Below are 21,085 nucleotides of genomic sequence, written 5' to 3'. Positions count from 1 at the left end.
GGAGAAAATTGTTATCGCAATGGCATGAAACATAAAATTTTCTTCTGATCATTCTTTGATTCTTTCTTGTCTTTTTCATCATCAGATTGCTTGGAGAGATGGTTTCCTGTCTGGAACATTTATATATCTTTTTATCTGAAAGGGAAAGAATTATCGAAACCTACATTACAATAAATAAATAAAATAAACTCTGACTAATACCGTTTCTCAAAGCACTTCGGTTCCTTGTTTCAATCGTCAGAACTTGAAAAAAAAAGATTCCTTATAACTTGCAAAATTCTAATTTTTTAAAAAGAATTCTTGGGGAAAAGTCAAAAGGGGGCGTTATAATAATAATAATAAAAACCCAAAATAATTGCGAGTTCACTCTTCATGATTCACTGCCGATTTCATCTTTGTGGAGGCGGCACGCAGTCTCCTTATAACAATAAGTTCCAAATCGCTGCTTTTCTAAGAAAATCCATACAAATTTACCCCTCAGGGGCTCACCTACTATAGGTGAGTACGGGTGTCCCAATCCCGAGATTCCCAGGGATCTTTACTCCATTTATGTTTACTCTCCCCTCCGCCTTCTGCTGTCTGCTTGATTCTTCCATCCCTCGACGGCAAGCGAGGGAGCTCTCCATGAGAAGCTGTCGCCGCTCTGTTTGCTTCTTGCTTCTCATGGACAGCCAAAACCCCACGTGTTGGCCGTGCGTGGCAACCCATTTGACAGACGGGTGGTGTACTGGGGTCCCCTGTGCATCAATCGGCTGGTCGCTAGCCACCTAAGTGGTTAGTTTGCTAGGGATCAAGCGAAGGGGTTACTCCTTGGGCTTGGCGTTAAGGGTGGTCACTGTCCCCGGGGGTAACTCCCAGCGTATAGGTACCGATTAGCACTATGGTAAGTGCCGAGGCTAGACGTCTAGAGCCGGCGGCTGCCATCCCTTGTTGGGCTCCGTGGTGGGCGGTGCCGTCGGGCCCGAATCATATTTCATATCGCATGGCTCCTCCCAAGAAGGGTCCCTTTAGTGGGCGTCGTTTTGTTCCTCAGTCTCCAATTTTAGAAAACCATTTTGATAAATTTTTTGTAATGAAGCGTATTTCTGATAAGAATGAAACATTCGAAAGCGTATCGCCATTTTTAGTACAAAAAGCGATCACAGCAACAGTTGGTGACGTAACATCAATCCGTAAGATGCGTTCTGGTGACTTGCTGGTAGAGATTAATTCTCGTAAGCAAGCTCACCAAATCCAAAAGTTAAAAAATTTGTCAACAATTCCTGTCAGTGTCAGTCCCCATCAATCATTAAATATATCGAAAGGTGTTATCACTTGTGGGGAAATATTTAACCTCCCTGTGGATTTAATTACAAATGAATTGAAATCTCAAGGTGTCACGCATGTTCACCGTATTACTATCCGGCGAGATGGCAATATCCTTGAAACAAAGCATCATATTCTAACTTTTAAAACACCAAAATTACCAGAATTCATCTATGCAGGGTATATAAAATTGCCTGTCAGACCATATATTCCCAATCCTTTGAGATGTTTTAATTGTCAACGTTATGGTCACTCTAAAGCAAATTGCCGCGGGACACTTACTTGTGCCCGCTGTGCTTCTAAAGGCCATGAGAGCCAACAATGTTCTGCACCCGAAACGTGCTTGAACTGTGGTGGCAGTCATGCATCATATTCTAGAGTATGCGAACGCTGGCAACTTGAAAAGAAAATAATAACTCTTAAAATAAAACATTTCATATCCTGAAGCTAGGCGAAAACTTTCACCACAAACGCCTACTCCTGGTCTGAGTTATGCATCTGCTCTACAAAAACCCTTTTGTGTAAATTGTTTGTGTCCGAATTGCACCAAAACTGCCAACCGCACAAAAATAACTAACAGAACATCCGATTCTGATACAGAACAATCCGTAAATAGCGCATCTGACACTGGCATACCAGTTAAACCCAATCTAAAAAATAAACTACAAAAATCACTGAAGCTAAAACTTGCAAAGCGTGGTCAAACGCAGAAAGAACTATCTGCGAAATTGAAAAAATCATCGTCCAAAAATTCTGTCGCATTAGGACTTGCGGCTCGGGGTAATGTCCACAAGGATTTAACATCCGTATTTGGTGGTATATTAAATACTCCCGATCTGAAACTGCATCCTTCAGAGGATGAAAATGAATTTGAAATGAGTTGCGACGTTTCTGCAACTTCTGTCGTTGCTCCTAATAATTCTTCTCCAAAACAACTCACTTAATGGGTACCTTCGTTTCTTGGAATTGTCGCGGCATGCGTTCCAAACTTCACGATATAAAGACTATTGTCAACTCCTTTCATCCTGTTTTGTTTTGTTTTCAGGAAACATTCATGACACCCAATATTCCGTTAAAATTACGCGGCTACAACAGTGTTCGTAAAGATAGACACTGGAGTGCGCAGTTCTGGAGGTGTCTGCATCTTGACATCAAATCTTTACCCAAGTACACCTCTTACTTTGCATACACCTCTACAGGCTGTGGCTGTGCAAGTTCACACCCGAACGCTGGTTACAGTCTGTAATATATATTTACCGCCTCATGATGTCATTAATCAACAACATCTTGACAATTTAGTGGACCAGCTTCCTAGACCACTTATTATACTAGGCGATTTCAACGGGCATAGTGTTTGGTGGGGTTCAGAAAGTACTAATTCTCGTGGGCGACAGATCGAGCAATTTATTCCCCTCAGGGGCTCACCTACTATAGGTGAGTACGGGTGTCCCAATCCCGAGGTACCCAGGGATCTATACTCCCTTTATGTTTCCACTCCCCTACGCCTTCTGCTTTCTGCTGTGTCTTCATTCCCTCGACGGCAAGCGAGGGAGCTCTCCATGAGAAGCTGTCGCCGCTCTGTTTGCTTCTTGCTTCTCATGGACAGCCAAAACCCCACGTGTTGGCCGTGCGTGGCAACCCATTTGACAGACGGGTGGTGTACTGTGGTCCCCTGTGCATCAATCGGCTGGTCGCTAGCCACCTAAGTGGTTAGTTTGCTAGGGATCAAGCGAAGGGGTTACTCCTTGGGCTTGGCGTTAAGGGTGGTCACTGTCCCCGGGGGTAACTCCTAGCATATAGGTAACCGATTAGTACTATGGTAAGTGTCGAGGCTAGACATCTAGAGCCGGTGGCTGCCATCCCTTGTTGGGCTCCGTGGTGGGTGGTGCCGTCGGGCCTGAAACACCTCTAATATCGTATGGGCAAATCCAAACGTGCTCCCTTCAGTGGGCATCCAATTGTAACAAATTCATTTGAAAAACAATTTGAAAAATTTTTTGTAATTAAAAGAGTCAAAGAAGAGGAAAATTTTCATTCAGTTTCACCATTTCTAGTGGAAAAGGCTATTTCAAGTACGGTTGGAGAAGTTTCTTCAATTCGAAAATTGCGTTCTGGGGACTTGCTTGTAGAAGTGAATTCCCGCAAGCAAGCTCAACAACTGCTGAAATTGAAAGCGCTAGCTACTATACCAGTAAACGTAAGTGCGCATCGAACGCTAAATTCATCCAAAGATGTTATAACCTGTGGTGAATTGTTTAATGTTTCACTGGAGGAAATATCTCAGAAACTGAGCTCGCAAGGAGTGACGCATGTCCGTCGTATTACTATTCGACGTGACGGAAAACTTCTTGACACGAAGCATCTAGTTCTGACATTTAATTCCCATAAAGCACCAGAATCGATAAAAGCAGGATATCTCAAATTACCCGTGAAGGCATTTATTCCGAATCCCTTGAGATGCTTTAAGTGCCAGCGTTTTGGCCATTCAAAGGCTAATTGTCGCGGCACACTTACATGTGCTCGTTGTGCACAAGCTGGTCACGAGAGCACTGATTGCACATTAAAAGAAAAATGCACAAATTGCAAGGGAGAGCATACCTCTTACTCACGAGCCTGTCCCAAATGGAAGCTCGAGAAAGAGATTGTAACCACGAAGGTAAAAAATGATATATCATTTAAGGAAGCCAGAAAACTGGTGTTGGCGCAGACTCCAACAGAAGGTCGTAGCTACGCCTCCGTAACAAAGTCTCTCAGAAACTCGGAGGTGCAAACAAAGCCTGTCACCATTTTATCATCTGATTCCGATTCAGACTTAATTACAAGTCCAAAAAAAGCAAAACAGTCTAACTTTAAGAAAAAGAAAGGCATATCAAAAGCCCCAAAGTCCTTGACTTTGAAATTTTCAAGGACAGGTGCTTCCCTAAAAGAGTTGAAATCTCGAAGATCAATTGCTCTTGATATAGGCAAAGCTGGTCTTGCCACGAAGGACTTGCCTTCTTTATTTGGGAATCCAGCTAATTCTGAGCTGTTAAAAATCCATCCTTCAGAGGATGATGAGGATTTCCAGATGGGTTGCGAACAGTCAGCAACTCGACTCACTGGCGTTGATAACAGTCCTCCTCCCACAATTTAATGGCCGCTTTTATTTCTTGGAATTGCCGGGGAATTAGGACAAAACTTGAAGACCTCAAAGCTCTCGTGAATTCCACACACCCTGTTTGCATAGCGCTTCAAGAAACGTTCTTGAAGTCAAATGTTCACTTGAGGATACGTGGATATAATTGTGTTAGAAAGGATAACGTTACTGGCTTATCTTCTGGCGGGGTATGCATTTTGACCTCCAACAGTTATCCCAGTACTATCCTAAACCTACACACTCCCTTGCAGGCTGTGGCTGTACAGGTGCACGTCAAAACCTTAGTTACAGTCTGCTGTATTTATCTACCACCAAACGATGTCATCCCTCAAAACGATCTTAATGTTCTGATAGATCAACTTCCAGTGCCTTTCATACTGCTTGGTGACTTCAATGGACACAGTACCTTGTGGGGTTCTGATAGAACAAATTCTCGTGGGCGACAGATAGAACAATTAATTTCTGATAACTGTCTCTGTCTGCTCAATAATAACGAGAAAACCTATTTCCATGAACCCACAGGTACATTTCATTCTGTTGATTTAGCTCTTTGCACTCCAGCACTTTTTCCTTTGCTGAACTTTATAGTAGCAAGTGATCTGTATAATAGCGATCACTTTCCCTTGATCGTTTCCCACGCTGATGAGAATAATGCGACACAACAATATCCACAGACTTACATATTCCAGAGGGCAGACTGGGGTACTTTTACTAGGAAAGCGGTGATTACCGAGGAAATGGTCACTCCCACTAGTATTACTAATTCGGTCCAAAATGTTATTGACTGTATCATTGGTGCAGCGAATGCTACAATTCTTAAACGCTCGTCTTTTCCACGAAAATATCACAAACCGTGGTGGAACGACGCTTGTCGTGAAGCTTATAGGGACCAAAAGAGATTATGGGGGATCTTTCGTAGATACCCTACAACTGAAAACCTCATTGCATTTAAAAAAGCAAGAGCAAATGCGCGCCGCATCAGACGTCTCATCCAGAGAGCTTCATGGATAAGATACGTTTCCTCAATTACTTCTACTACATCCAGCGCCCAAGTGTGGCGGAAAGTCCGGGCGGCCAATGGCATATATAAGGATTTTACTTTTCCTGTATTAAGCGTTGGGTCGCTTTCTTACTCTTCTCCATTGGAAATTGCGAATATAATGGGTCAAACGTTTGCTGATATTTCCAGTTCTGCTTTCTGTAATCCAGTTTTTCTCACGAAAAAGAGACGGGCAGAACAATTAAAATTAAAATTCGAAACTCGTGGTTGCTTTTTATACAACTGCGAGTTCCGGATGTATGAACTAAAGAAGGCTCTCTCTCGGACACGTGATACTAGCCCAGGTGTTGATGGAATAACATACAGCATGCTCCGCCATCTGGATGAATCCTCTCTCTTTTATCTCCTTCATCTCTTTAACAGAATCTGGAGTGAGCAAGTGTTTCCAGATCAGTGGCGAGAGGCGATTGTGATTCCGATCCTTAAGCCAGGGAAAGATCCTGTAGATCCTCTGAGCTATAGACCGATCGCTTTGACTAGTTGCTTATGCAAAACATTCGAGCGTATGGTCAATTCACGGCTCATGTATGAAATAGAGAAAAATGGTTGTATTTCACCCTTTCAAAGCGGATTTCGTCGAGGTCGATCCACAGTTGATAATCTTATTCACCTTGAATCTGAAATACGCAATGCATTTGTCCGCCGAAACCATCTTGTTTCGATATTTTTCGATATTAAAAAGGCTTATGACCGTACTTGGCGCTATGGTATTCTTAAAATTTTATTTGATATGGGGTTTAGGGGTAACCTACCTCTTTTTATTCAAAATTTCTTACAAACTCGTAATTTTCGTGTTCGCATTAACCAAACATTATCTAATTCTTTTGTCCAACAGGAGGGTGTTCCTCAAGGAAGTATATTGAGTGTCACCCTTTTTATCCTTCATTTGAGTCAAATTCTCCAAGTCATACCATCATCTGTCTCTGGCACATTGTATGTTGATGACCTACAGATCTCTTGTCAGGGATCTAGTATGGCCTTAATAGAACGACAACTTCAGAAAGCTGTTGACAAGCTCATAGACTGGTGCGATGAAAATGGGCACACACTCTCCCCTGAAAAGAGCTGTTGTATCCATTTCTGTAGGAAACGAAACCTTCATCTAGACCCTGTAATTAACATCCGGGGAATCAGAATAGCAGTTGTTGATGAGGTTCGCTTTTTAGGATTGATATTTGATCGTAAACTCACTTTCCTTCCTCATATCCGTTATTTACGGAAGAAGTGTGAGAAATCGCTGAATATATTGAAAGTTCTTTCAACTACGTCATGGGGAGCAGACCGAACATCTCTACTTCGCATCTATCAATCTATGGTACTCTCCCGTATTGACTATGGGTGCGAAATGTATGGTTCTGCACGCACTAGTGTTCTAAAGCAATTAGATACTGTGCATCATACTGCTCTCAGGATCTGTTCTGGAGCGTTTCGAACTTCGCCTGTGCACAGCTTATATGTAGTTTGTCACCAACTGCCGCTAAATCTACGTCGCAAAAAGTTGTGCGTCCAATATTTTTTGAGACTGCAATGTCATACTACTCATCCTATGCGGGACATGAATATTCCTGTTGGCATTGGCCGATTATACAATGCTCGTCCCTCTAATATCCCTCCTTTTTGCGAGAGGATGAAACAATTACTTGCCAACTCAGATCTTTGTAATGTCCAAATCCATCCGATTAATTTTATATCCCTCACACCTTGGGATATTCCACAAATTTCATTTCATAATCCATTTTCTACTTTTGATAAATCTACAGTTTCACCTTCCATTTTCCAACAGATTTTTAATTATCACCGATATAAGTTTTCAGATTACACCGCTGTCTTCACAGATGGATCAAAAACTGCTCATCATGTGGGATGTGGTATCGTCTTTTCTGAAAATATTTTAAGTATACGATTGGACAACACTCACTCTGTTTTAACGGCCGAATTGATGGCAATTTTGTTTGCCCTAGAAAAAATTTCCACTCTTCAGGAACAAAAATTTTGTATTTATTCCGATAGTATGAGCGCTCTTGAAGCTCTTGGTCATCATCATAATATGACGCATCCAATAGTTATTCATAGTTTGTCTTCTACGAACTCTACAATCTAAAAGCTTTGACATAATATTTTGCTGGCTACCTAGCCACGTTGGCATAAAAGGAAATGAGAAAGCAGATGTTGCAGCTAAGAAAGCATCATTATATCTACAACGACCGCTTCCCTATCTTGATGCGAAGAAGTATCTTTCTCATCATATTCATTCATTATGGCAAGAATCGTGGGACCTCCAAATATCTAATAAATTGCATTTCATTAAATCACGCATTACATTATGGCCACTTGTCCCAGTGAGAGAACTTGATGTCAAACTGACACGACTTCGCATTGGACACACCCGTTTCACCCATAAACACCTTTTGTTAGGTGAACGGTGTCAAACTTGCACATCATGTCAAGTCGATTTTACCATCGTTCCTATTTTAACCGAATGTCCTGTTTTTAATAGCCACCGGCTGCATCATTTCGGAACATTGCAGTTGAACATCCGTGACTTGGTAGGAGAAAATACTCACAAGAACATTTTTAAATTTTTAAAAGAAATTGGGTTTTTACATCTTATCTAATTTTATAGTTCTTTAGTATACTTTCTGAAGATTTATATTTTTATAATTGATATTTCTTTTGACAAATTTTAACATCTAGATTAAAATTTTTAAAGCTTTTTATCTCATTTTACCATATGCTTGGCGCAGTATAGCCAAACCTGGCTCTTGCGCCATAAACATCAAACTCAAACTCAAACGAGCAATTTATTTCTAATAACTGTCTGTGTCTCCTTAATAATGACAAGAAGACTTACTTTCATGAACCCACACGTAGCTTCCATAGTGTTGATTTGGCCATATGTTCTCCTGAGCTCATGCCATTGCTAAATTTTGCTGTAAGCAAAGACCTTTACAATAGTGATCACTTCCCCATTATGATCTCGCATGCTGATAGCGGCGGTGCGACTACTTGTCCTCCGCGTTTTCTATTCCAGCGAGCAGACTGGGATACTTTCTCTCATTTGGCAGAAATCACCGAAATCATGGTCAATACTTACAATGTCACGGACGCTGTGCAGCAAGTCGTTGACACAATAATAAGTGCCGCAAATGCCACCATTCCTAAACCCCTCAGGGGCTCACCTTCTTTAGGTGAGTACGGGTGTCCCAATCCCGAGGTACCCAGGGATCTTTTCTTTTCCCAAGGGGTTTACCGTCTTTGGTAAGTACGGGTGTCGCGTCCCCGGGTTGCCCTAGCGATCCTTCTCTTATTTTTTTCTTCTAATCTCTATTTCTATATATGAGTTGAGTTGATATTTCAGTTCTATTTTGAGTTGGTTTTTATTATTGGCCTTTGTTTAATACTAAACCCACGTGTTTGCCGTGCATGGCGACCCGTTAGGGGCAAAATGGAATCCTGGGGTCCCTTTGCGTTCCCTTTGGCCCAGGCTGCTCCGTAAGTCGGGCGGCAGGAGTGAGCCCGCTTCTGTCAATCGGCTGGTGGTGTGTATCTTTGGGAACAGGAAAGCACTGCTGTAGGGCTAGGTTTGCATTCTGTGTAAATCTATATCCCGCTGCCACCCCTAATGTAAGTACCGAGGCTGGATGTACCCAGAGCCGGCAACTGCCTTCCCTTGTTGGGCTCCGAGGTGGGCGGGGGCGTACCGGGATGAACAATATTTGACTATTATGGGTTCCCGCAATTTCGGTTCCGGCAGAGACGGCTGTCTGCCAACTTCTCCTTTGGAGCAACCTGTGATAACTGCAAAATACTTCATAATAAAAAAGTTGGAAGGTAGTTTAAAAACTGTCTCTCCTATCTTAATTCATAAGACAATACTTGGAATTGTTGGCGAAGTTCAATCCATTAAAAAAGCTAAACTAGGGGATATTTTAATTGAATTGAAATCAGATAATCAAATTAAATCATTACAGAGCCTTAAATCAATTGGAGAACATGCAGTTACTGTATACCCTCATAAATCTCTTAACCAATCTCGAGGAGTAATATCGGAACTAGAGCTTCAATATGATTCTGAAGAAGAAATTCTTGGATGTCTGAAAGACCAAAATGTTACGTCAGTAAAACGAATAAGTATGAAACGGGATGACAAATTAATATCGACCAAACATCTAATATTAACCTTTAATGTACCTATACTACCCAAATCTGTTCATATTGCATACTTAAACTGCCCTGTTAAACCATATATACCTAACCCATTAAGATGTTTTAAATGCCAGAGATTTGGACACTCTATGGGAGCCTGTCGTGGTAAAGAAACATGCGGTCGTTGCTCTGAAATAGGACATGACAGTAAATCTTGTACATCTGCACCAAAATGTAACAATTGTAAAGAAGATCATCCCTCATATTCTCCCCCTCAGGGGCTCACCTACTATAGGTGGGTACGGGTGTCCCAATCCCGAGGTACCCAGGGATCTATACTCCCTTTATGTTTCTACTCCCCTACGTCTTCTGCTTTCTGCTGTGTTTTTCCTTCCCTCGACGGCAAGCGAGGGGGCTCTCCATGAAAAGCTGTCGCCGCTCTGTTTGCTTCTTGCTTCTCATGGACAGCCAAAGTCCCACGTGTTGGCCGTGCGTGGCAACCCATTTGACAGACGGGTGGTGTACTGTGGTCCCCTGTGCATCAATCGGCTGGTAGCTAGTCACCTGAGTGGCTAGTCTGCTAGGGATCAAGCGAAGGGGTTACTCCTTGGGCTTGGCGTTAAGGGTGGTCACTGTCCCCGGGGGTAACTCCCAGCGTATAGGTTCCGGCTAGCACCAAGGTAAGTGCCGAGGCTGGAAATGGCCAGAGCCGGTGGCTGCCTTCCCTTGTTGGGCTCCGTGGTGGGCGGTGCCGTCGGGCCTGAATTTCTCTCAATATCGCATGGCTCCTCCCAAAAAGGGTCCCTTTAGTGGGCGTCGCATTGTTCCAAATACTTCTAATTTTGAGTACCATTTTGATAGTTTTTTCATAGTCAAACGTTTGTCTGATAAAAACGAAACTTTTGAAACAGTATCGCCATTCTTGGTGCAGAAGGCCATCACTGCAACTGTCGGTGAAGTAACATCAATTAAAAAGATGCGATCTGGTGACTTGTTAGTAGTGGTCAATTCTCGAAAGCAAGCCCAGATCATACAAAAATTGAAAGCTCTTGCAACTATCCCAATCAGTATCAGCCCTCATGCTTCATTAAATACCTCTAAAGGTGTTATCACTTGTGGAGAAATTCTAAATCTCTCTGTTGACTACATAACAGATGAGCTAAAATCACAAGGAGTTGTTCATGTCCACCGAATTACCATCAGGCGTGACGGAGAAATCATAGAAACTAAACACCACATCCTAACATTTAAATCTCCAAAACTACCAGAACATATCTATGCAGGCTACATCAAATTACCAGTAAGACCATACATCCCGAACCCTCTTAGATGCTTTAACTGCCAGCGCTTTGGTCATTCAAAGGCAAACTGCCGCGGGACACTCACTTGTGCCCGATGCGCAGAAAAAGGTCATGACAGCCAGCAGTGTGCCGCAACAGAAAAGTGCGTGAACTGCGGTGGCGATCACACGTCCTACTCTCGATCCTGCTCGCGATGGCAGCTTGAAAAACAGATTATAACTCTGAAAATCAAAGAAAATCTATCTTATCCTGAAGCTAGGCGTAGGATTGTAGCTCAAACTCCTACTCCTGGCATAACATATGCTTCTGTTATAAAAAGGTCATTTTGTGCAAACTGCTCTTGCACAAACTGTACTAAAAACGTTACCACATCCAAACAACTAAGAAAAGTTTCTTCTTCAGATACAGAAAACTCCATCAGTATTACCCCTGAAACTCCTACAGTTTTCAAAAAGAAATCAAAGAAAAAAACTCAAAAATCGCTGACATTGAAGCTTGCAAAACGTGGCCTCTCATTACAAGATGTTCCTCAAAAACTGAAAAAATCGACATTGAAAAATTCCGTCGCTTTTGGGCTTGCGACGCAAGGTAATGTCCATAAGGACTTAACGTCCGTATTCGGCATGCCAAATAGCCCTGATATTAAACTACACCCTTCTGACGATGAGGATGACTTGCAAATGAGTTGCGAATATGAGGCAACTCAATCAAATAATTCTAAAACTTCATCTTCAAAACCTCTTTCTTAATGGGTACCTTCCTTTCATGGAACTGTCGCGGCATAAGATCCAAACTGTGTGATATCAAGTCGATTATTAGCAAATTTCATCCAGTCTGTTTCGGTGTTCAAGAAACTTTCTTGACACCCAGCATTCACATAAAATTGCGTGGCTTTAACTGTGTTAGAAAAGATGCAGACACTGGACATCACAGTTCTGGAGGAGTCTGCATCTTTACTTCGAATTTATATCCAAGCACACCACTAACTTTACACACTTCACTACAGGCTGTGGCTGTGCAAGTTCACACTAGAAAATTGGTCACAGTCTGCAGTATTTATTTGCCACCTCATGATATCATACGTCAACAAGATCTTGACAACTTAGTGTACCAGCTTCCTAAACCATTTATCATACTTGGCGACTTCAATGGACATAGTACTTTGTGGGGTTCGGATAATACAAACTCTCGTGGGAGACAGATCGAGCAGTTTATTGCCAATAACTGTCTCTGTTTACTGAACAACGATGAGAAAACCTACTTCCACGAACCCACACGTAATTTCCATACTCTTGATCTGGCCATATGCTCACCTGAACTCTTGCCATTACTGACATTTGCAGTTAGCAAAAATTTGTATAACAGCGATCACTTTCCTGTTATTGTCTCCCATGCTGATAGCGGCGGTGCGACTAACTGTCCTCCGCGTTTCCTATTCCAGCGGGCAGACTGGAAAGGTTTTTCACATTTGGCAGAAATCACTCGGGATATGGTCAATACATCAAACATCACGGATGCGGTACAAAATGTCGTTGATACCATAATGAACGCCGCTAACAACACTATTCCAAAATCATCCCCACGTCTACGAAAATTTCGAAGACCGTGGTGGAACGGAGCCTGTCGGGACAGTTATAAGCAACAGAAAAAACTGTGGAATAAATTTAGAAGGTACCCAACAACAGAAAATCTTATTGCTTTCAAAAGAGCCAAAGCACTTGCTCGTCGCACTCGGCGTCAAAGTCAGAGGAATTCCTGGATATCATTTGTGTCATCTATAACATCACATATTTCCAGTCGAACCCTATGGAGAAAGGTAAAGGCTGCTAATGGGATCTACAATGAGTCATCCTTTCCTGTTTTAAAAACGGGAACTGTGATGCATTCCGACCCATTCGAGATTGTCAACATTCTCGGCCAAGCATTTGCACAAGTCTCCGCAATTGATTCCTATAATCCTGATTTCCTGGCAATTAGGAATCGCGCGGAGCGGTTGCATTTGCATTTGCATTTCAATACTAGAAGAAACTTTACATACAATTGTGAATTCAAGATGTCGGAACTGGAAATGGCTTTATGTCAAGCCCATGATACCAGCCCAGGGCCAGATGGAATCACCTATAATATGCTTCGCCATTTGAACACCACTTCTCTTTCCAATCTGTTACTTTTATTCAACAGAATTTGGAATGAGCAAAAATATCCTTCACAATGGCAGGAAGCAATTGTGATTCCAATCTTAAAACCCGATAAAGATCCATCGAACCCTCTGAGCTATCGACCAATCGCTCTTACGAGCTGCCTGTGCAAAACATTAGAACGTATGGTGAATGCTCGTTTAATTTATGAACTGGAGAAACAGGGTTCCATCTCCCCTATGCAAAGCGGTTTCCGCAGAGGCAGATCGACCTTTGATAACCTCATTTTACTTGAAACAGAAATACGCAATGCCTTTGTTAGGAGGAATCACCTGGTCTCCATATTCTTTGACATTGAGAAAGCCTACGACCGTGCATAGCGCTATGGTATATTATCCACACTTTTTGAATTTGGTTTTAGAGGAAACATGCCCGTATTTATACAAAACTTTTTATCACTTCGTACATTTCGTGTTCGATTCGGTAGTTTTTATTCAAATCATTTTATACAAACTGAGGGTGTTCCTCAGGGTAGTGTCCTTAGTGTAACACTTTTTATAGTTCATCTCAGTAAAGTTTTATCTGTTTTACCTTCATCTGTTCATGGAACACTTTATGTTGATGATTTGCAGATCTCATGCCAAGGTAGCAACATGAATTTAATTGAGAGACAATTGCAAAATGCAGTTGATAGAGTGGTAAATTGGTGTAATAACAATGGCCACACTATCTCTCCCGAGAAGAGTCGATGTATTCATTTTTGTAGGAAGAGAAATATCCATTCAGATCCTGTTATCTTAATACGAAACATGGCAATTCCAGTTGCGGCTGAAATACGCTTTTTGGGTGTAGTTTTCGATCGTAAACTCACTTTCCTTCCTCATATCTTACAACTGAGGAAGAGGTGTGAGAAAAACTTGAATATCTTGAAAGTACTTTCTAAAACATCTTGGGGTGCCGATCGAACCTCCCTTCTCCGTGTCTACCAAGCCATCATTCTTTCGCGCATAGACTATGGGTGTATGGTATATGGTTCTGCACGCCCTTCTGTTTTGCGGCGACTTGATACCGTACACCATTCTGCTCTCAGGATCTGCTCGGGAGCTTTTCGCACTTCTCCAGTTGAGAGCTTATATGTTATTTGCCACCAATTGCCCCTTTATTTGCGATGTAAAAAATTGTCTACGTTATATTATTTTCGTGCAAAGTCCGTCTCAAATCATCCCATATGCAGCACGGTAATACCTGTTAGTCTAAGAAGAATTTATAATTCCCGACCCTCAAATATTCTTCCATTTTTAGAGAGAGTTAAAACTTCCCTGAATGACTCGAATCTTTATAATGTTACCATTAAATCTCTTGATTTGTATTCCTTTCCCCCTTGGGATATTCCCCCTTTTTCTTTTCTGAACCCATTCTTGGGATTTGATAAAATTTCGACTAGTCCTATTATTTTCCAACAGATTTTTCATGAGCACCGCTGTCAGTCTTCTTCTTTTATCCCAGTATATACAGATGGCTCAAAATCAAATGAACATGTTGGTTGCGCCATTGTGACTCCATCTGATATACTCAGCTATCGTCTAAACAATTGTTGTTCTGTTTTTACTGCTGAGTTGGTGGCAATTTTTTGCGCTCTACAGGAAATTCCGCCTTCAGCTCAGCGTAATTTTATCATATACACCGATAGTATGAGTGCTTTGGAGGCACTTGCTCATTTTCATAACCAGATGCATCCAGTGGCTATCCAAATTTTATCTATCTGGCAGCTATTACAAAACAGGGGCTTTAATATTCTCTTCTGCTGGGTTCCGGGTCATGCAGGTATTTCGGGCAATGAAAGGGCAGATTTTGCAGCCAAATCTGCATCAACATTTCTGTCTCAGGCCCTCCCATATTGTGATGATAAAAGGTCATTTGTATGCCGACTTTTTGCTACTTGGCAAGAATCTTGGGATCTGCAGATCCACAACAAATTGCATTCAATAAACCCAAGGACTGATTTGTGGCCTGTTCACCCTATACGAGAGGTTGATGTCAAATTGACACGCCTCCGTATAGGACATACACGCTATACGCATAAACATCTCATTTTTGGCGAGGCGGCACCTAAATGTCCCACATGTCGTGTAGATTTCACCATTAATCATATTTTAATCGAATGCACATCTTTTAATTCCTCTCGTTTAAACTTTTTTAAGTCATCGTCATTGGCTTTGCAGGACCTGGTGGGTGAGAAATTCCACCCAAACATTTTAAAATTTTTAAAATCCATTGGCTTTTACACCTGTATTTAATACTTTTAACTTTTGTTCACGCTTGACTTCCTCAACGCTTCATTATAATGCGTTCTTTGCACTACTGTTTCATTTAGATTTTAACCTTGTACGTACTTGAACATTTATTTTTGAATCTGAATGTAGATAACTTTTTCTTTTATACTTTATCATGTCTGGTTTTATAGTTTGGTATATGATTTTACCATTTGCTTGGCGCAGCATGATCAAGTATGGTTCTTGCGCCAAAAAACCCTAACGAACCAACCAACCATTAAAGTTTCCACCTTGGGATCTGCCACAATTTACTTTCCTTAACCCATTTTCTGGATTTGACAAATCTAAAACTCCACCAGTTATTTTCCAACAAATGTTTTACTTTCACCGCTATCAGTATGGATCTTACATCCCAGTTTATACTGATGGCTCAAAATCAGACGAACATGTTGGCTGTGGAGTAGTAATTGGATCTGATATCCACAGTTATCGTCTGGAGAGCTCTTGCTCTGTATTTACTGCTGAGCTCACAGCTATCCTCTGTGCTCTACAGAAAATATCACTTTCCACTCTCCCTCAGGGGCTCACCTACTATAGGTGAGTACGGGTGTCCCAATCCCGAGGTTCCCAGGGATCTTTACTCCCTTTATGCTTATTCTATCCTACGCCTTCTGCTTTTTGCTGTGTTTTTCTTTCCCTCGACGGCAGGCGAGGGAGCTCTCCATGAGAAGCTGTCGCCACTCTGTTTGCTTCTTGCTTCTCATGGACAGCCGAAAACCCCACGTGTTTGCCGTGCGTGGCGACCCATTAGACGGGTGGTACATTACGGTCTCCGGTGTATCAATCGGCTGGTATCCCAACCATTTGGCTGGTCTGCTCAAGGGGATCAAGCGAAGGGGTCACCTTCTGGGGCTCTGCGTTAAGGGTGGTAGACGTTCCTGGAAGTGGCCCTTAGCGTATAAGTTCTGGCTAGCATCAGGGTAAGCGCCGAGGCTGGAGGCAACCAGAGCCGGTGGCTGCCTTCCCTTGTTGGGCTCCATGGTGGGCGGTGCCGTCGGAGCTCGAATTTTTGTCCCTTTTTGCATGGGTTTTTCAGACACTTCGCCACGTTTTCCTATCACCGAAGATACTAGATTTCTAATCTTACACACACCAAAGACCTTTCATAAAGTTTCACCTTTTCTAGTTCAAAAATTGATCACTTCATTTATTGGTGATGTTAAATCTACAAAAAAACTTCCATCTGGGGATCTTTTAATTGAGACCTCAACAAAAGCTCAGATTGCTGCTATACAAAAATTAACAAAACTTGGAGACTTCCCTGTAGAGGTAACTCCTCACAGGACGCTGAATTTTTCTCGAGGGGTCATCTCTGATACAGATCTTTTTGATTGTTCAGAGACTGAACTCGTTCAGGAATTACGCTCTCAAAAAGTTTGTGCAGCTCATCGTATTAAAATTAAACGCAACGGCACATTGATTCCTACAAAACATGTCATTCTGACCTTCAGTAGTCCAGAACTTCCGAAATTTATACGAGCTGGCTACGTACAATCCAAAGTTAAACCTTATGTTCCGAATCCTCTGCGCTGCTTCAAATGTCAGAGATTCGGACATTCACAGGGAACTTGCCGTGGCAGCCTTAGATGTGCTAAATGCTCAGCTGATGACCATGAAACGTCAGTTTGTAGCTCTCAAGCTTTGAAATGTTTAAATTGCTCTGGACCCCACCCTGCTTATTCTCGTGATTGTCCTAAATGGAAGATGGAGAAAGAAATCCAAAGCCTGAAAGTTAAAAGAAATATCACCTATGCAGAAGCGAGAAAGTTTGTTTCAGACAGGACACCTAAACCTGGCCTTTCTTATAGTGGAGCCATGAAATCAACATTAAAATGTACTGGCTCTCAGACAGAGATTACAGACATTATAACTACGAACACGTGTTCCTGTAAACATTTGGCTCAGGAATCAGTTAAGATCAATAACTTTCAAAAAACTGAAACCAGCCGAAATCAAGCTTCTACTTCGACAAAAAATTCTCCACCTCTTTCTCAATCCAAAGATTCTGAATTTTCTTTGGCTCGTTTCCCTAAGAAGAAACGCAAGAAAGCAAAATCTCCAAGTGCCAAAAGATCTGACACTGAGATCCCTCCTAAACCTCCAGATATCCCTACTACTTCAGATTCTGTTCTATCAATTTGTCCATCTACATCTGATATCTCTGATGTAGAAATGGATCAACATTTTCCTAATAAATCGCCCCCAGGAGGCCATACGTAGCTTTTTCAATTCTTCCTTTGTTTTTTAGTTATTTTTATGTCTTTCATTTCATGGAATTGTCGTGGGTATCGTTCTAAAACTGTCGAAATAAAATCGCTTTTAAATGAATACAAGCCTGCCTGTGTTGCCTTACAAGAGACATATTTAAAACCCTCAATAATTTCTAAAATTAGAGGATACAGCTGTGTACGGAGAGATGCGAATGCAAATTCAAATGCTAGTGTTTCGGGAGGCGTTTGCATTTTCACTGCCAACCTCTACCCCAGCACACATCTTATTCTTCATACCAATTTACAGGCTGTTGCTGTTCAAATCCACATAAAGAGACTCGTAACAGTTTGCTGCATATATCTACCTCCACGTGAAGTGATTTCACAAGAAGAATTAAATTCTTTAATAGATCAACTTCCTGTTCCTTTTATATTGCTTGGTGATTTTAACGGACATAGCGTCCTATGGGGAAATGGGGATACTAACTCTCGTGGCCAGCAAATTGAACAATTGATTCACGATTATAATCTCTGCCTGTTAAATGGTGATGAAAAGACATATTTTCACGAGCCCACTCGTTCATTCCACTCATTAGACCTTGCTATATGTTCTCCAATATTGCTCCCACTTTTAAATTTTTCCGTTGGAACAGATCTTCTCAATAGTGACCACTTTCCAATTTTGATTGACCTTGCTGATAGTGTTAGGATGGCACAACGACCATCTGTCTACTTATTCCAACGGGCAGATTGGGACAGCTTTCAGCAGTTGGCGACAATCACTGAGGCAATGGTTAATTGTTTGGATATCTCAGAGGCAGTTAAACAAATAACTGAAATCATATTATATGCCGCTGATACTGCAATCCCGAAAAGCTCTACCAGACCTCATAAACTTTCAAAACCTTGGTGGAATAATGCCTGCCGTGAAGCACAGAAGGCGCAAAGTAAGCGATGGGACATTTTTCGAAGGCGCCCGACAACAGAAAATCTCGTTGCATTCAAATATGCAAAGGCATGTGCTCGCAAAATACGAAGACGTAGTCAGAGAGAATATTGGATTCGATATGTCTCTAGTATTAGATCCAATATTTCTAGTAAAATTTTATGGAAAAAAGTAAAGGCTGCCAACGGTATGTATCAGGAATTTACCTTTTCTATTTTAAAAAAGAATTCTTTCACATACTCATCACCACGTGACATTGCAAATATTATAGGTGAAACATTTTCCAAAGTGGCTAGCTCAGATAGCTATAATCCTACCTTTTTAAAAATAAAAAACTGTGCTGAGCGACAACCAATTAACTTTAAAGTACGAAATACCCTCCCATATAACTCTGAATTCGATATGTGTGAACTGCAAAAGGCACTTTCCAAATCTAATAATACCAGCCCGGGACCTGATAAAATTTCATACCACATGCTTCGTCACTTAAGTGTTCCTTCGCTTTACAACATTCTTCGCCTTTATAACAGAATCTGGAATGAAGGAATTTTTCCATCGCAATGGCAGGAAGCTATTATCATTCCAGTTTTGAAACCAGGGAAAGATCCGACAGATCCTTCAAACTATCGCCCCATTGCACTTACGAGCTGTCTAAGCAAAACATTTGAAAGAATGGTCAATTTTCGACTGATCCATCAACTGGAATCGGAAAAACTCATACCATTACATCAAAGTGGATTTCGCAGAGGTAGATCTACTCTGGACAATATTCTACAGCTGGAGACGGAAATCCGTAATGCATTTGTGCGCAGAAATCATTTGGTATCGATATTCATAGATATTGAAAAGGCATATGATCAGACTTGGCGTTATGGGATTCTTCGAACCCTCTTTCAGTTTGGGTTTCGAGGCCAATTGCCGCTTTTTATTGAAAATTTTTTATCTCGCCGTGTTTTTAAGGTCCGTGTTGGATCGACGTTATCCGATTCTTTTATTCAAATGGAAGGCGTTCCTCAGGGTAGCGTATTAAGCGTTACCCTTTTTATCATCCACATTTCTAAAGTTCTTTTAATACTTCCTTCATCAGTTTTAGGCACATTGTATGTAGATGATTTACAAATTTCTTGCCAGGGATCAAACATGAGACTGATTGAAAGGCAGCTGCAGACTGCTGTGAATAGCCTTGTCAAATGGTGTGATCAGAATGGATACAAAGTTTCATCAAGTAAAAGTTGTTGCGTCCATTTTTGTAGAAAACGTAGTCTTCACCCAGAACCAGAAGTTTATATAAGCAACAGAGTTCTTCCTGTGGTCCCAGAAGTTCGTTTTCTCGGGGTAATTTTTGATCGAAAGCTTTCTTTCCATCCTCACATCTGCTTTCTACGAAAGAAATGTGGGAAAATGCTAAATATTCTGAAGGTTCTCTCCAACACATCTTGGGGGGCTGATAGGACATCATTACTCCGAGTTTATGACGCTTTGATTCTATCTCGAATAGACTACGGTTGTATAGCATATGGCTCTACCAGCAATACTGCTTTGAAGAAACTTGATACAATCCATCATTCTGCCCTGAGGATTTGCTCTGGAGCTTTCCGCACATCCCCAGTGCAAAGCTTATATGTGACGTGCCATCAACTTCCACTCCCTCTGCGTCGCCAGAAATTGTCATTGCAATATTATTTTAAAATTTCATCCATAACTAAGCATCCTTTAATTTACACCACTCTCAGTCAATTCTTAGAACGACTTTATAATGCTCGTCCGACAGCTATCCGTCCGTTTTATGAACGCATGAAATCTTTCACTTCCGGCACACAACTTTCCGAAGTAAGAATATTATCTATTGACCATTTCTGCTTTCCTCCCTGGAATACACCATGTATTGCTCATATAAACCCATTCCTTGATTTCAAAAAATCTCATATTGATGCACACTCGCTTCAGCGAATATTCCTTGAACATCGTGCCCAGTATAACAACTATAAAACAATCTTTACTGATGGTTCAAAAACGATGAATCATGTCGGTTTCGGTGTTATTTCAGATAGCGCTACATATAACCATACTCTCCCCAAATATTGCTCAGTGTATACGGCAGAAGCAACTGCTATTTTATTTGCGCTACAAAGTATTTCCTCATCTGACTCTCGTAAATTTTGCATATATACCGACAACATGAGCGTTTTGCAACAATTGCAAAATTTTGATTATTCTTGTCATCCGATTGTTGCACAAATCATGGAACAACTGTCAGTACTGATGAAAAGAGACTTCGACGTAATTTTCTGCTGGGTACCAAGTCACGTTGGAATCTATGGCAATGAGCTTGCAGATCAGGCTGCAAAATTCGCTTCAATTCCTCTTGAATTTCGTGTTCCCTTCTGTGATATTTCGGGATATATCAAACGATATATCTATGAGGAGTGGCAGAAAGTTTGGGACACGCAGGTTGATAACAAACTACATGCTATTCAACCAAAAATAAATATGTGGTCAGTTTTACAAAA

At 41.4% G+C, this 21,085-nt stretch overlaps 2 protein-coding genes across 2 annotated transcripts; both read left to right on the top strand.

The window, feature by feature from the left end:
• Positions 1–10,623: 10,623 nt before the first annotated feature.
• LOC129959865 (uncharacterized) lies at positions 10,624–11,697 on the top strand. The gene has a single exon (XM_056072760.1). The coding sequence runs from the start codon at positions 10,624–10,626 to the stop codon at positions 11,695–11,697; it is 1,074 nt and encodes a 357-aa protein (XP_055928735.1).
• Positions 11,698–16,397: 4,700 nt separating this feature from the next.
• Positions 16,398–17,639, top strand: LOC129959864 (uncharacterized). Its single transcript, XM_056072758.1, has one exon. The coding sequence runs from the start codon at positions 16,398–16,400 to the stop codon at positions 17,637–17,639; it is 1,242 nt and encodes a 413-aa protein (XP_055928733.1).
• The last annotated feature ends 3,446 nt before the right edge of the window (positions 17,640–21,085 follow it).

Source organism: Argiope bruennichi, chromosome X2 (assembly GCF_947563725.1).
Source record: "Argiope bruennichi chromosome X2, qqArgBrue1.1, whole genome shotgun sequence".
Taxonomy (NCBI): Eukaryota; Metazoa; Arthropoda; class Arachnida; order Araneae; family Araneidae; genus Argiope; species Argiope bruennichi.
The sequence above is the reverse complement of the archived record's forward strand: the minus strand, read 5'-3'. Positions and strand labels throughout refer to the sequence as shown.

What these genes read in the sequence shown, in the direction of transcription:
- LOC129959864 (XM_056072758.1), top strand. Translation starts at nt 16,398, where the DNA reads ATGGTGGGCGGTGCCGTCGGAGCTCGAATTTTTGTCCCTTTTTGCATG.
- LOC129959865 (XM_056072760.1), top strand. Translation starts at nt 10,624, where the DNA reads ATGCGATCTGGTGACTTGTTAGTAGTGGTCAATTCTCGAAAGCAAGCC.